The sequence below is a fragment of the Balaenoptera ricei genome, chromosome 9 (genome assembly GCF_028023285.1).
Source record: "Balaenoptera ricei isolate mBalRic1 chromosome 9, mBalRic1.hap2, whole genome shotgun sequence".
NCBI classification, from domain to species: domain Eukaryota; kingdom Metazoa; phylum Chordata; class Mammalia; order Artiodactyla; family Balaenopteridae; genus Balaenoptera; species Balaenoptera ricei.
In genome coordinates, this window is record NC_082647.1 from 76,766,469 (window position 1) to 76,778,899 (window position 12,431).

At 42.4% G+C, this 12,431-nt stretch overlaps 1 protein-coding gene across 1 annotated transcript in view; it reads left to right on the top strand.

The window, feature by feature from the left end:
• GPNMB (glycoprotein nmb) overlaps positions 1–10,834 on the top strand; it is a 28,374-nt gene extending 17,540 nt beyond the window's left edge. Inside the window, exons 7-11 of the mRNA XM_059932855.1 lie at positions 2,672–2,779; positions 3,806–3,908; positions 5,879–6,093; positions 9,258–9,351; positions 9,799–10,834. Coding sequence (XP_059788838.1) covers positions 2,672–2,779; positions 3,806–3,908; positions 5,879–6,093; positions 9,258–9,351; positions 9,799–9,949 — 671 coding nt within the window. The 3' untranslated portion in view covers positions 9,950–10,834. The remainder of the gene's footprint in view (positions 1–2,671; positions 2,780–3,805; positions 3,909–5,878; positions 6,094–9,257; positions 9,352–9,798) is intronic.
• Positions 10,835–12,431: the final 1,597 nt, after the last annotated feature.

A 12,431-nucleotide genomic window follows, 5' to 3' on the forward strand; every position in this document is an offset into this window, starting at 1 on the left:
CTTGTTACATCTGTCTAGAAATTCCTGAATGGTAAAAGTCTTAATGTTAGGTTATTTAATGTTAGTCTATCTTGAATTGCATTTTTATAAAGCTAGCTTATTTTTCTTAGAACATATTTGTATCATAACATGCAAAAAAATATATTTTAAGTCAGTGAAAGAGTATTTTAAATTTGTTATTATTTTCTATAGGTCAGACCATAAGATATAAGGTAGCAATTTGTTAAATTTGTTGAATTTGTTAAATTTCATAGTGAAAGGAAGCTGCCTGGCTTTATCTAAAGGTGTTAGATCAACCATAATCAACCCCAAAATGCCTTAAAGCAGCTGTGAGACTTAGGGAATGGAGGGATGGGACCCAAGGTGATGATAGGAGTCAGCCCATGACTTGAGAAAGGGGTTGGGGTACTTGTCCTCTGGAAGAGAGAACATTTTCAGCTATGCAGAGCATATTAACAGGCTTGGATTATTGAGCACTGGATTATTATTTGACCAAAAATTATATTGTCTCTGCTATAGTAAGTGGCTTCAAAATAAGTACAGCTATTAAATAGAAACCAAATGCAACCACAGGAGTAAGACAGAAGCAGAGCTGAAGTGGTGATTCAGGAAGATAATTACATTATAGGGCAGACAGGTATGCACTAGTTTTAAGCCACAGAATTCTCCTCCCTTAGCTAACCGTGCCATTGATCATTTCTGTGTACAAATCTAAAAAGAAAAACCTTTGTAAGACTGATGCACAAATCTAAAAAGAAAAACCTTTGTAAGACTGATGCACAAATCTAAAAAGAAAAACCTTTGTAAGACTGATGCTAATCAGTGTAATATTATATATAATATGTATATATCATATATATATATATATCATATCATGTAGAACTTTTCAACTTTCCCAAAGAATCAAAGGATCTCACACCATTCTCTGAGTAACATGGACATAAATAGTGAATTAAGTAGGACGCTTACCTTCTTCCCCATCTGTCTATTAAGGTGTTAGTTATTCTCCATTAGCCCTTTAATCATACCTTGACTTTATATGTATAGATATAGATTTGACATTGTACATACATCTGCAAAACTCCACATGCATTATGATAAGCATTCTACCAAAGGTAAAATCATGGACATTTATTAGTCATTTTTTATGAGAAGTTTTATTTTAAAAGATGGCAGGGTCATGATTCCATGCTCTAACTTGACAGCTAAATTTCACCTGTCAAGACCTTCAAAAGGAGTTTTCTAGGGAAGAGCCAGCCATCTTTAATACCCTTCACAAACATACTTTTGCTTCGGAGCCCATCAGTTAAATCTCAGAATAGGATGAATGATTACCCTGTAACTTCCACAGGACCACCGTGAAACTCAGGGGACACAGCCAACCCTGCCATAGCCAAGCCTGCTGATAAACCACTGCATCTGAATCTGGCATGGCATCAGAACCTTTCTGGGTTTTACCCAAACAACATTTCCCAAAGTGTGTGCCGTGGGGCACTAGTTTCCAGAGATGCTCTGAGAACTGCTCTGCGAAGGTCCCTCTGAGCAAAGGAGCATGACAGGCACATTCATTCACCCACTAGAGGCTCCGAGGAGCCCTGGAGAAGTCTCCCAATTGGCTTCATACTTACATATCCCTATGTTAGAGATGCAGCTCTTATGAAGCTTTGATTCCCCCCAAACTGGGTCCATTTTCATGCCTTTGGAAATTTGAGACAGTAAGGTTGTATTCTCAGTATTATATTTTCTTTCCAGTCTTTTTATCTTGTTAATGGAACACCAACACCTTAATTAGAGCTTTTTAAATTGTAACTAATAGAGCATTAAATTCTTTGCTCTAATCACACTCGATGGGTTATTTTTCAACAGCATCTTGTATTCACTCCTTTCCTTCCCCACACCTCAGCTCATCATAGTGACTGTATGACTTCTAGACTGTAAACTTAGGATCTATGAGACATTCAAACAGGGAAGGAATTGCCTTTTTCCATGTTGTTTCCTTCTTATCATTTAAAATTATCCACCTTAACATTTAAAATTACATATCTTATTACATATATATGTTATAGCACATCTAAATCTACATAGATGTAGAGAAGTACATATTGGGATAAGGAAACGGATATTTATTAAGTACTTCCTATGTGGCAGATATGAGAAGCAAGTTTTATATACCTTATTTCATTTAAGTTTTATAGTTCAACTCTAGTAGGTCAGTAAGTATTGTCCCTATTTTACAGATGAGCAAATTGAGGAAGGAGAGGTTAAATGACATGCCCGTGGCCTCAAACAACTCAAAACAAGGGACCTAGAATTTGAGCCCAGAATACCTTCCTCCAAAATTACAATATAATATTATCTGTTGTGGCCTGCTTTATTTCATCATGATTGTTGTATTACACATTTTAATATGGCTTCCACCTTTCATTTGCTATTTGTGCTTGAACAAGATAGGGGATTGTGTTTACTTACATAATTTAACAATTTTATAATGCCGTATAGCTCTCACATCTGTATGAATTGTTATACATTTAGTTCAAATTTCTGCAGCAATTTAATAGTATAGAATTCTTGATGTTTTTCTAAAGAGCAAGTAGACAAATGTTTAGATCTTTGGTAATATCATGTACATCTTTTACATTCTCAGCAACTACCCTAAAATCTTGTTATTCAGACTCTCCAGTACCTGCTGGTGACAATGCCCTGGAGCCGAGGGAGATTCCTGATAAAAACTGCTATATTAACAGATACGGCTACTTTAAAGCCACCATCACAATTGTAGGTAAGACCATGGAGGAAAGATGTTAGAATCCACCTTGGGTCCCCCACTCCCTTACCTGACTCTGGAGGGGTGAGGATGGGGAGCAAGGGCACCCACTCTCTGTCCAAGGTGGTACCACGTGTGCACAAGCAAAGACTCCACTAGTTTCTAGATTTCCACCTGCCTTCCCAGCCTTCCTTAGACATCCTGGTGGAAGTGAGCCCTCTGTGAGGCCCACAGAGCAATGAGCCTGCCAGGGGGGCCTGGACCTCCGACCCTGTGCAGTTCAGAAACCTGAATGAATGTGGCCTGAAGGAAGGCCAGTTGCAAATTCTCACAGCTCCCACTTTCTTCCCCTGGGTGATTTCACAAAGTCACACCTCCTGTGTGTAAGAAAGAGGGTGGAACAGGGCCACCACACCGGGCTGTGCACTTGGGGTGCTGCTCACAAGTGCCCAACAGAGGAGACGGCTGGGGCTAAAACCCACCTGGTGGTCCAGGGGCTATGACTCCGCCTTCTGATGCAGGGGGTGTGGGTTCGATCCCTGGTCAGGGAGCTAGGATCCCACACGTCTCGCGGCCAAAAAGCCAAAAACATAAAACGAGCAATATTGTAACAAATTCAATGAAGACTTTAAAAATGGTCCACATTAAAAACAAACAAACAAAAAAATCTAAATAAATAAACCCCAAGCTGTGCCTACTGGGGCTGAGCCACTTGGGCAGGAGAGACAGCGGCCGAGGCCTGAGCCTGGGCCTGCCCCCCTTCAAGGTCATCTTTCCCGGAAACACCTCCTCGAGTGGGTGCCGCCTCCTGACATACACACAGGCTCCAGGACTAAAGATCGAGGTTGGGCTAAAGAGCTGTTCAGTTTGACTTTGAAAATGCTGCCTGGACATGTACCCAAAGCTCTGGGGTAGATTCCCGGGTCTGGGGTGGTGAGAAGCTGAGTCCGTCTTGCTTGGCCTTCTGATTTATTACGAAGTGGTTTGGTTTGGTTTGCGTTGTATTTTGATGTGTTTTTCTGCGGGGCATTGTTCCATTAGAGGGAATTCTAGAGGTTAACATCATCCAGGTGACAGCTGTCCTGATGCCCGTGCCACAGCCTGACAACCCCCTGGTGGATTTCATCGTGACCTGCCAAGGGAGGTGAGTACATTATCTCCAAGAAGGGGGCCAAATGAGGACCCCAGGCTGAACAAAGGCCTTCATACCCCTCTCCCCTTTAAAGTTGATTTGGATTCTAGTTCCTCAGCAAGCCAGGATGAGGACGGACCCTCCCAGGTGCTCTCAAGCGTGCACTTGCTTTGCTAGAGTTGAGCAATGCTCATCACCTTTAACTGTTGAAGAAGAATTACTGATTGAACACTTACTGTGTCCTTCACATTTTACTTCTGTTTTCATGTCAAATCCTCACACAATTGTATGAGTCTGCTCATTTACACCAGTGATAATAGTACCTCCCTAGGTGGCGGGTACCTGGCAGAGCAAGCTTCCCGGGTTGAGGTCTGGCTCAGAGCCTCTTAAACTCCCTGAGGCTCCTCCGGAGTCAGGGGAGGCAATGTGGAAGCGCTGTGTCCTTGTGCTAAATAGTACCAATGCCTGATCATCCTGTCTCGCTTTAAAACTTACAAAGCTCTTTCTAATGCATTATATAATTTGACTTCCTAATGTTTGGTTATAACTATAGATAATAGACTGAATATAAACTAATTAATATATAAATACTATATCAATTAAGCCATTAAATATGTGAATGACTTACTAATTTACATATAAGTCAATCAAGTAATTAAAATGTATGTGTATGTGATATATAAATTAATCAAGAGAATGGGCTGGTATAAAAATGAGGCCTTATTTGATCAAAAAGGATAGCTCCAGGGAATTCCCTGGTGGTCCAATGGTTAGGACTCTGCTCTTCCATTGCAGGGGGCACGGGTTCAATCCCTGGTCAGGGAACTAACATCCCGCAAGCCGCGGGGTGCACCCAAAAAAAAAAGGGGAGGATAACTCCAAAGCTCTTTGGATTGGAGAGAGAATGGGATGAGGATGACAGAAAGAGAGAAAACCCTGACTGAGGACGTGAAGCTGCTTCAAGAGGCCAGGGGCCAGGTGAGAAGAGAGCATGAACTCATCTAATTTCCCACGCCCTCATCAGGCCCAGCTTCAGAGCCTGGTCTCTCCATCCAGCAAGTCTACTCAGAAGTGAGACAGTGGCTAAGACAGTAACGCATGGTAGCCGAGTGGTTACAGGGACAGCTGCCAAACCTCTTTTATTCAAGTCCCAGCTCCACCTCTAACTGCTTTTTTAACCTGGGGCCAGAGATCTCCCCTCCCAGAGCTGGTTTGTCACCTGCTGCATTAGGATAATATTACTTTCCTCATCAGGTCGTTGAGAGGAATACACAAGACTATATCACTTATCAGAAACTCAGTGCCCTGCACACAGTAGCTGCTGCATAAACAGCTCTGGTTGCTGCTGCTGCTGTTGTCATATCTCTGCAGGAGGCCACGCAGGGCCGACTGGCATTTAATACTACCTTTGCCTAACACCTAAGCCATCTGCATCTTTGGGCATCTAGGGAGCCAAAAAGGAGAGGGAAGTTCCCAGCAGCCCCTTGCCTTGGGGGACATAATTTCTTCCTCCTCCAGCAAGAGGGGCTCATCTTCCTGAGGATACAAAAGAAACAGTGTCTCACACCCAGGCTTGTTTAAGAGTAAATTAAGATCTCACATGCCGCGGAGCAACTAAGCCCGTGAGCCACAACGACTGAGCCCACGTGCCACAACTACTGAAGCCCGCGTGCCTAGAGCCCATGCCCCACAACAAGAGAAGCCACTGCAATGGGAAGCCTGCTCACCACAACGAAGAGTAGCTCCCGCTCGCCACAACGAGAGAAAGCCCGCACGCAGCAATGAAGACCGAACGCAGCCAAAAATAAACAAATAATTTAAAAAAAATTTTTTTAAAGAGTAAATTATATGTGACAATTTCATGTCATATGGTTTGAGTAAGAATAAGTAGGATTCCATTTTATAGAAATGTAGTGATTTTTCTTTCTACACTGATGTCACATTCCTCTCTCTGTCTCTCTCGGTGTCATTTGTGCCCTCAGCATCCCCACAGAGGTCTGTACCGTCGTCTCCGACCCCACCTGCCAGGTCACCCAGAACACAATCTGCGACCCTGTGGACATGGACCTGGGTGACATGTGCTTGCTGACAGTGAGAAGAGCCTTTGGTGGGTCTGGGACATACTGTATGAACCTCACTCTGGGTGATGATGCAAGCCTGGCCCTTACAAGCACCCTCGTCTCTATTCCTGGAAGAGGTAAGTTTTGTTTTATGGTTGTATGAACATTTCATATTGCAGATAAAGTGTGTGTCCAATACCAAAGCTACTCAAGGCTTCACTCTCAATATTTAGTTTTATTTCCATGTAAAATTCATTGAACTGTTGTTAACGTGGATTTGAGAAATGGCATTAAAAGCCAACAGCAAATCTACTTAGGGAAGGGATGAGAGAGAGAAACCCAATGAAATAATGGCCAGAGAAAAGCCTTTTGATGAAAAAAAATCAGCTGTGATCATGGACCAGTAATAATGGGATGTGGTCACTGCACGCTCAGATAGATTTGTAATTCAAGAGGGAAGTGCAAAGCCCAATATCAAAAAATAACAATGTTCTCCAATTAAGCTACAACAAAGGGGAGGCTGGTATCATGCTGTCATTGGAATCCACCTGGGCAAAGATGTGAAACCATGAAGAGAAATGAGAAACCAGGTGGTCTCCTGGTTCCCTTCTGACTTGCCATGTGCCCTCTCTTTCCCTTCCCAAATTCTACCAAGCATTACACTGAGGCAGAAACAAACCAATTTACCTAGTCCTTAAATGTTCACCAGAAAAACTACTCCTTGTCCCCTTAATGCTCGGAGAGGTAAAATGTTAGCAAAGTGGTTGAAGGAATTTCATTGTGAAATTCCCATTTACTGGTGGCTGCTAATTTTCCCCAACCCATAAGGACTCTACCTGGCGATCCTAACTGAATTTCACTTGTAACTGACTGTGTTGTAAGATACTGCTTTACCTCTTAGAGGAAGTGCTACATGGTGGGACAGAAGGCACAGATTAAATTGTGCACACATTACAGCACGTGTTTTGCTCCTTAATTTGAGTATTGTCGGGTACAACCTAACAACTAACTCACAAATAACTTTGGGTCGTGGAGTCTATCTTATAAGGTGAAATGTACTTAAACATATATTTACTCATTAACTATATAAAAGGCAGCTTTAACCTCATTGAAAGAAAAGCGTAAGTAATCATGCATATGATTATTTGCATGAGGGTTTATTGTTGGTGAGATCCAAGGTGGACATTAAAAAAAAAAAAGAAAAGAATGCAAAGGTACGCTGCTTCCTCCCAGGGAGGGTGCATGGGGTCTGGGGTGCAGAAGTGGGGAGCCGGGCAGAAAGAGGCAGCTGGAGCCTCTGTATTCGAGTGAGTGTGGATCTTCTACACCATCACCTCCAGGAGCTACTGGGGTTGTTTTTCTTGTGCTGCTGCAGTTACTTTTAGAATTGCCTTAAAGTCCCAACCTATTCTGTGAAGCTTTCTCAGTTCTGGCAAACCATGGTTCTCTTACCTGGATTAGACGCTTGGATATTTGCTTCCCTTTAATCCTTCTTGTAGTGAGTGATAACTTTAGGTGTGACCTGAGCCATTTTTAAAATCCAAAAAAGGAAGCTCAGAAAGAGAGCTTTTAATCCAATGGGAATTGTAACTTGATGACTTGGGTTTCAAAGTCAGAATCTCAAAAGTCCATCATTGTTCAAAGGCAAACCCATTGACTTTTAGCTGAAATGACTTTTAATTATTGATTCAAGGAACATTCATGAAGCACCTGCAATGCTTTCACTGGGCGTCCACTCCATGTCCATCACAGCTCCAGGCACCAGGTAGCCAGTTCTAGATAGAGTGGGAACAAGGTGAGGAAGGTCCCAGCTTTTGTGAGCAGAATGAGACAATAAACAAATACGATGGTATTGTGAAGACAGTGATGGCATGGAGAGTGACAAGCATGGAAGAGAGGGCACAGAGGTTGGCTCTCTAGACTGGGAGGTTGGGAAAGTCCTGCCAATGCAGTGGCACCCGCTTGGTGAAGTGCCTTCTTTGAATGAGGAGAAGGGCCTCCTCCTCCTCCTCTGAGACCTGCATTTCAAGAATGAGCAGCCCATCTAGATCCTTATGCACCACAGGTAGGGTTTGGGTTTTATTCTGTACGTAAGAGGAACCACTGGAGGGGTTGAAGCATAATCTGATCAATGCTATTAGATGATCGTTCAGACTGCTGAGTGAAGCAAGGGTTATTGGAAAGTAGCAGTGGAAGCGAGTAGACAATGAAGGTGATTCCCTTAATCACCTCAGGAAAGAGGGCTGGAGGCTGGGACTGTGATGGCGGCAGAGAAGATGGAGAGAAAACAGACGAACTCCAGTTATACTCTGGTGGTAGAGACAAGACTAGTTGATTTGCTGGGTTCTGGGAGTACAGAGAAGACATACTCCCTGCTTTATGGCTCTTACAGTCTAGCAGGAGAGAAATTTGTGTAAAGAAGTAATTGCGGGCTTCCCTGGTGACGCAGTGGTTAAGAATCCGCCTGCCAATGCAGGGGACACGGGTTCGAGCCCTGGTCTGGGAAGATCCCACATGCCGCGGAGCAACTAAGCCCGTGCACCACAACTACTGAGCCCGAGAGCCACAACTACTGAAGCCCGTGCACTTAGAGCCCATGCTCCGCAGCAAGAGAAGCCACCGCAATGAGCCCTCGCACCGCAATGAAGAGTAGCCCCTGCTCACCGCAACTAGAGAAAGCCCACGTGCAGCAATGAAGACCCAATGCAGCCAAAAATAAATAAATAAAATAAATAAATTTTTTAAGAAAAGTAATTGCAACACAGTGTGATGGAGGCAGAGGAAGAGAGATAAGGAGAGAAGTGACAAAGGAAGGCATGACCTGGTGCCCGCATGCATGTCTGGAAGGTGTCCCAAAGGGGCAGACGCTGGAGATGAGTTGGGAGAAGGATGTTCCCGGCAGAGGGTGTGGAGATTTGAAAGAGCACGGAGAGGATGGATTTTTAGCACAGCTGGAAAGAAGGCAGTGGAAGATGAGGCCAGAGGAGTGTGCAGGGGGATCATGAAGACCTTCACCACATGTGCGCAGCTGGGTCAGCTCAGACCCCATCAGGTATCTCCGGGACGTGACATCTGTCTCCTGAGCCCTTAACACGGTGTTCCAGACACGCTAACTCATTCTCTAAATGGAAGATAAGCTGCCCCCAAGGACTATGTATTATGTAATGGGAAAGATTACTGAAAGCGCAGAGAGAGCCATATATCTTCTGTTAGCTCTCTTCCTCATTGATTTAATTGCATTACAAGCAGCATGTCCTCGAGGTGGAAGTTGTCACTAATACGGTCTTGCTTTTGTTTTAAGACCCAGCCTCCCTTTTAAGAATGGCAAATGGTACCCTGGTCTTCGTTGGCTGCATGGCCATATTTGTCACTGTGATCGCCCTTTTGGTGTACAAGTAAGTTGCTGGTTCTAACACTTTAAATCACTAGAGTATATTGTCAAAAATAAATAGCATATTTCTGCACAAGTGGGCTGTTTTCCCTTTTTCGCTTTTAAGCATTTTGTGTGTGGGAGGAAAATCTTCCACTGAATGACGAATACCAAACTAGCCTATTAATTTTGCTGTGTTTTTTTTTTTAATCCCTAAAAATGCTACCAAATGTCAGTCACTTTACCAAATTGTGTCAGCTTAATGTTTAACATATAATCTCAAGTTATAGTAAGCAGACACATTTCTTGCATGAAGAAGAGAAAATAAATATATTTTCATAAGACATCAGTGCCTTAAAAGCCATAAATTAAATAGAATTAACCATTCTGCACTTGGTATGTAAAAGACTGTAGAAAGCAACCTTTTCCAGCTGGAGATCTTTTTTTAATCTGTCCGACACATTGCTTTCAGAAAACACAAGGAATACAAACCAATAGAAAACAGCACTGGGATCGTGGTCAGAGGCAAAGGCCTGAATGTTTTCCTCAATTGTGCAAAGACGTTCTTCCCCGGATACCAGGAAAAAGATCCACTGCTCAAGAACCAACTGGGAATTCTTTAAGTCTTCTGCCTTACTTCTGACCAATAGCTCACTCTTCAGCGCCATTTATGTCAGCTATGCTAGAGTGGATGACGATTAACTTTTTAAAAAGGTGATTGTAAAATATATATTGTGGTTTAGGGAGGTCCAATTTTTATTATAGGTTAAATGACATTTTAGAGAGGTGGAGGGGAATTAAACTACACACAGCCTCACCCATGTTATATTAACTGATAAAACCAGTTAGCAGCACTTTCTTTCGTGACGGTTTATGTTTCACTTATAATGTCTTAGGTGATTAGTAGGATAAATACACTGTATCCAGAGTAGCAGAGGAAGGTACTTTCGTTAGAGTCTGACCTAGGTTAACTGGAAGGAGAGGCTGGATGTGTTCTAGCTTTCCATATGACCATATGCATAAAACCAGTGTATTCCTGTTCTGAAGGTCATGTTCCAAGCTACCTGAATCCTATGTCAATGAACATGCATGACCTCCCAACAGAACACTAACAGGTAAGCCTTTAGTAGGCTGTGCATGCTTGTTATACTAAAAGAAAAAATACTAATCTAATAAATGATTGTGAATATGTTTGTGACCACCTGCCGAGCCCAAATGTGTAAAGGAACGGTACTCATTCATTCATTTTTCCCATGGACATTTATGTAGCACTTTCTGTATACCAGGCATGTTGCTAAGTACATGGCCCTGTACTCAGAGTGTTGACATTCTTGTGGATATATCTGAATTTCTGTACACTCTGGCACCATAGTTGAAAATTAGAGTTGAAATTATATATTACGATTTTCCAAAGAAGGAGGCCCCTGGTTTTCCTACTGGTTTCTCTATTCAAATGATACAGAAACTTAATCACCAAGGATTTTACTTTCATTTGTAACTGAAGCTACTATATGTCAGTCATGACATTCTTCTTCTCCTTCCTGGAAAATAAAGTATGAAAATAAAAAAAATAAAATAAAGCTCTTGGAATTATTTTTCTAATTTGTTGTTTGCCATTCAATTTCATTTAGAGTTTGTTTTTTTTTTAGAAATTCACGTTCTTTTATTTATTTATTTATTTATTTATTTATGACTGTGTTGGGTCTTCGTTTCTGTGCGAGGGCTTTCTCTCGTTGCGGCAAGTGGGGACCACTCTTCATCGCGGTGCGCGGGCCTCTCACCATCGCGGCCTCTCTTGTTGCGGAGCACAGGCTCCAGACGCGCAGGCTCAGTAATTGCGGCTCACGGGCCCAGTTGCTCCGCAGCATGTAGGATCTTCCCAGACCAGGGCTCGAACCCGTGTCCCCTGCATTGGCAGGCAGATTCTAAACTACTGCGCCACCAGGGAAGCCCCATTTAGAGTTTTAACACATAAAAAGTTGTTTAACTCTGCCCCATGGAGCACTGATAGTTTCATAAGTATTTTGTATTTTTAACTATATGTATACAGTATGTGAAATTGCAGTAAATTATATATATATATATATACACACACACACACACACACATATATATGTATATATATATATATATATATATACACACACACACATACATATATATGTATATATATATATATATATATATATAATCAGGCCAGTCTAAAAGAAGAGATTTTCTACAGGCAGTTCTGGACTCTTTGAACAGTCAGGATTATATTAAAAATAAAGGTTAGAGGATGGTTCTAGGTCACAGATTGGCAATCTTTTTCTGTAAAGCGTCAGGTAGTTAGTATTTTAGGCTCTATGGGCCATACGGTGTCTGTTGCAACTACTCAACTCCAAAATTGTAGCACAAAAGCCATCATATACATAAATGAAAGCACATGGCTGTGTTCCAGCACAAGCATATTGACAAAAGCAGGTGGTGGGCCACATCTGGCCCACAGGCCATAGCTTGTGGACCCATATTCTAGACTAAAAGAGACTAGAGAGACACAGCAACCAAGAGCAACTGAGGAATCTAGATTGCATCCTATTATTAAAGAACAGCTATGAAAGATATTCTTGAGACAACTGAGGGAAATCTGAATACACACTGGATACCAAATGATATAACAGAATTAGTGTTAATTTTCTTAAGGAGTTAGTCTAGTTCATTCACTTCATAGATGGCCAAGGCCAAAAATAAGCTCTTTATTCTGGAATCATCCCAAAGAGTACAAAATTTGCAGAACAAGAAACGTGGAATTTATCTGCATTTATGAGTTGGCTGAAGGTCAGTGGTTCTCAACCACAGGTTAGGTTACTTTGCCCCTCGGGGGGCCCTGGCAATATTAGGAGACTTTTTTTTTTTTAATTTTATTTATTTATTTATTTACTTATGGCTGTGTTGGGTCTTCGTCTCTGTGCGAGGGCTTTCTCTAGTTGCGGCAAGTGGGGGCCACTCTTCATCACGGTGCGCAGGCCTCTCATTATCGCGGCCTCTCTTGTTGCGGAGCACAGGCTCCAGACCCGCAGGCTCAGCAATTGTGGCTCACGGGCCTAGTTGCTCCGCAGCATGTAG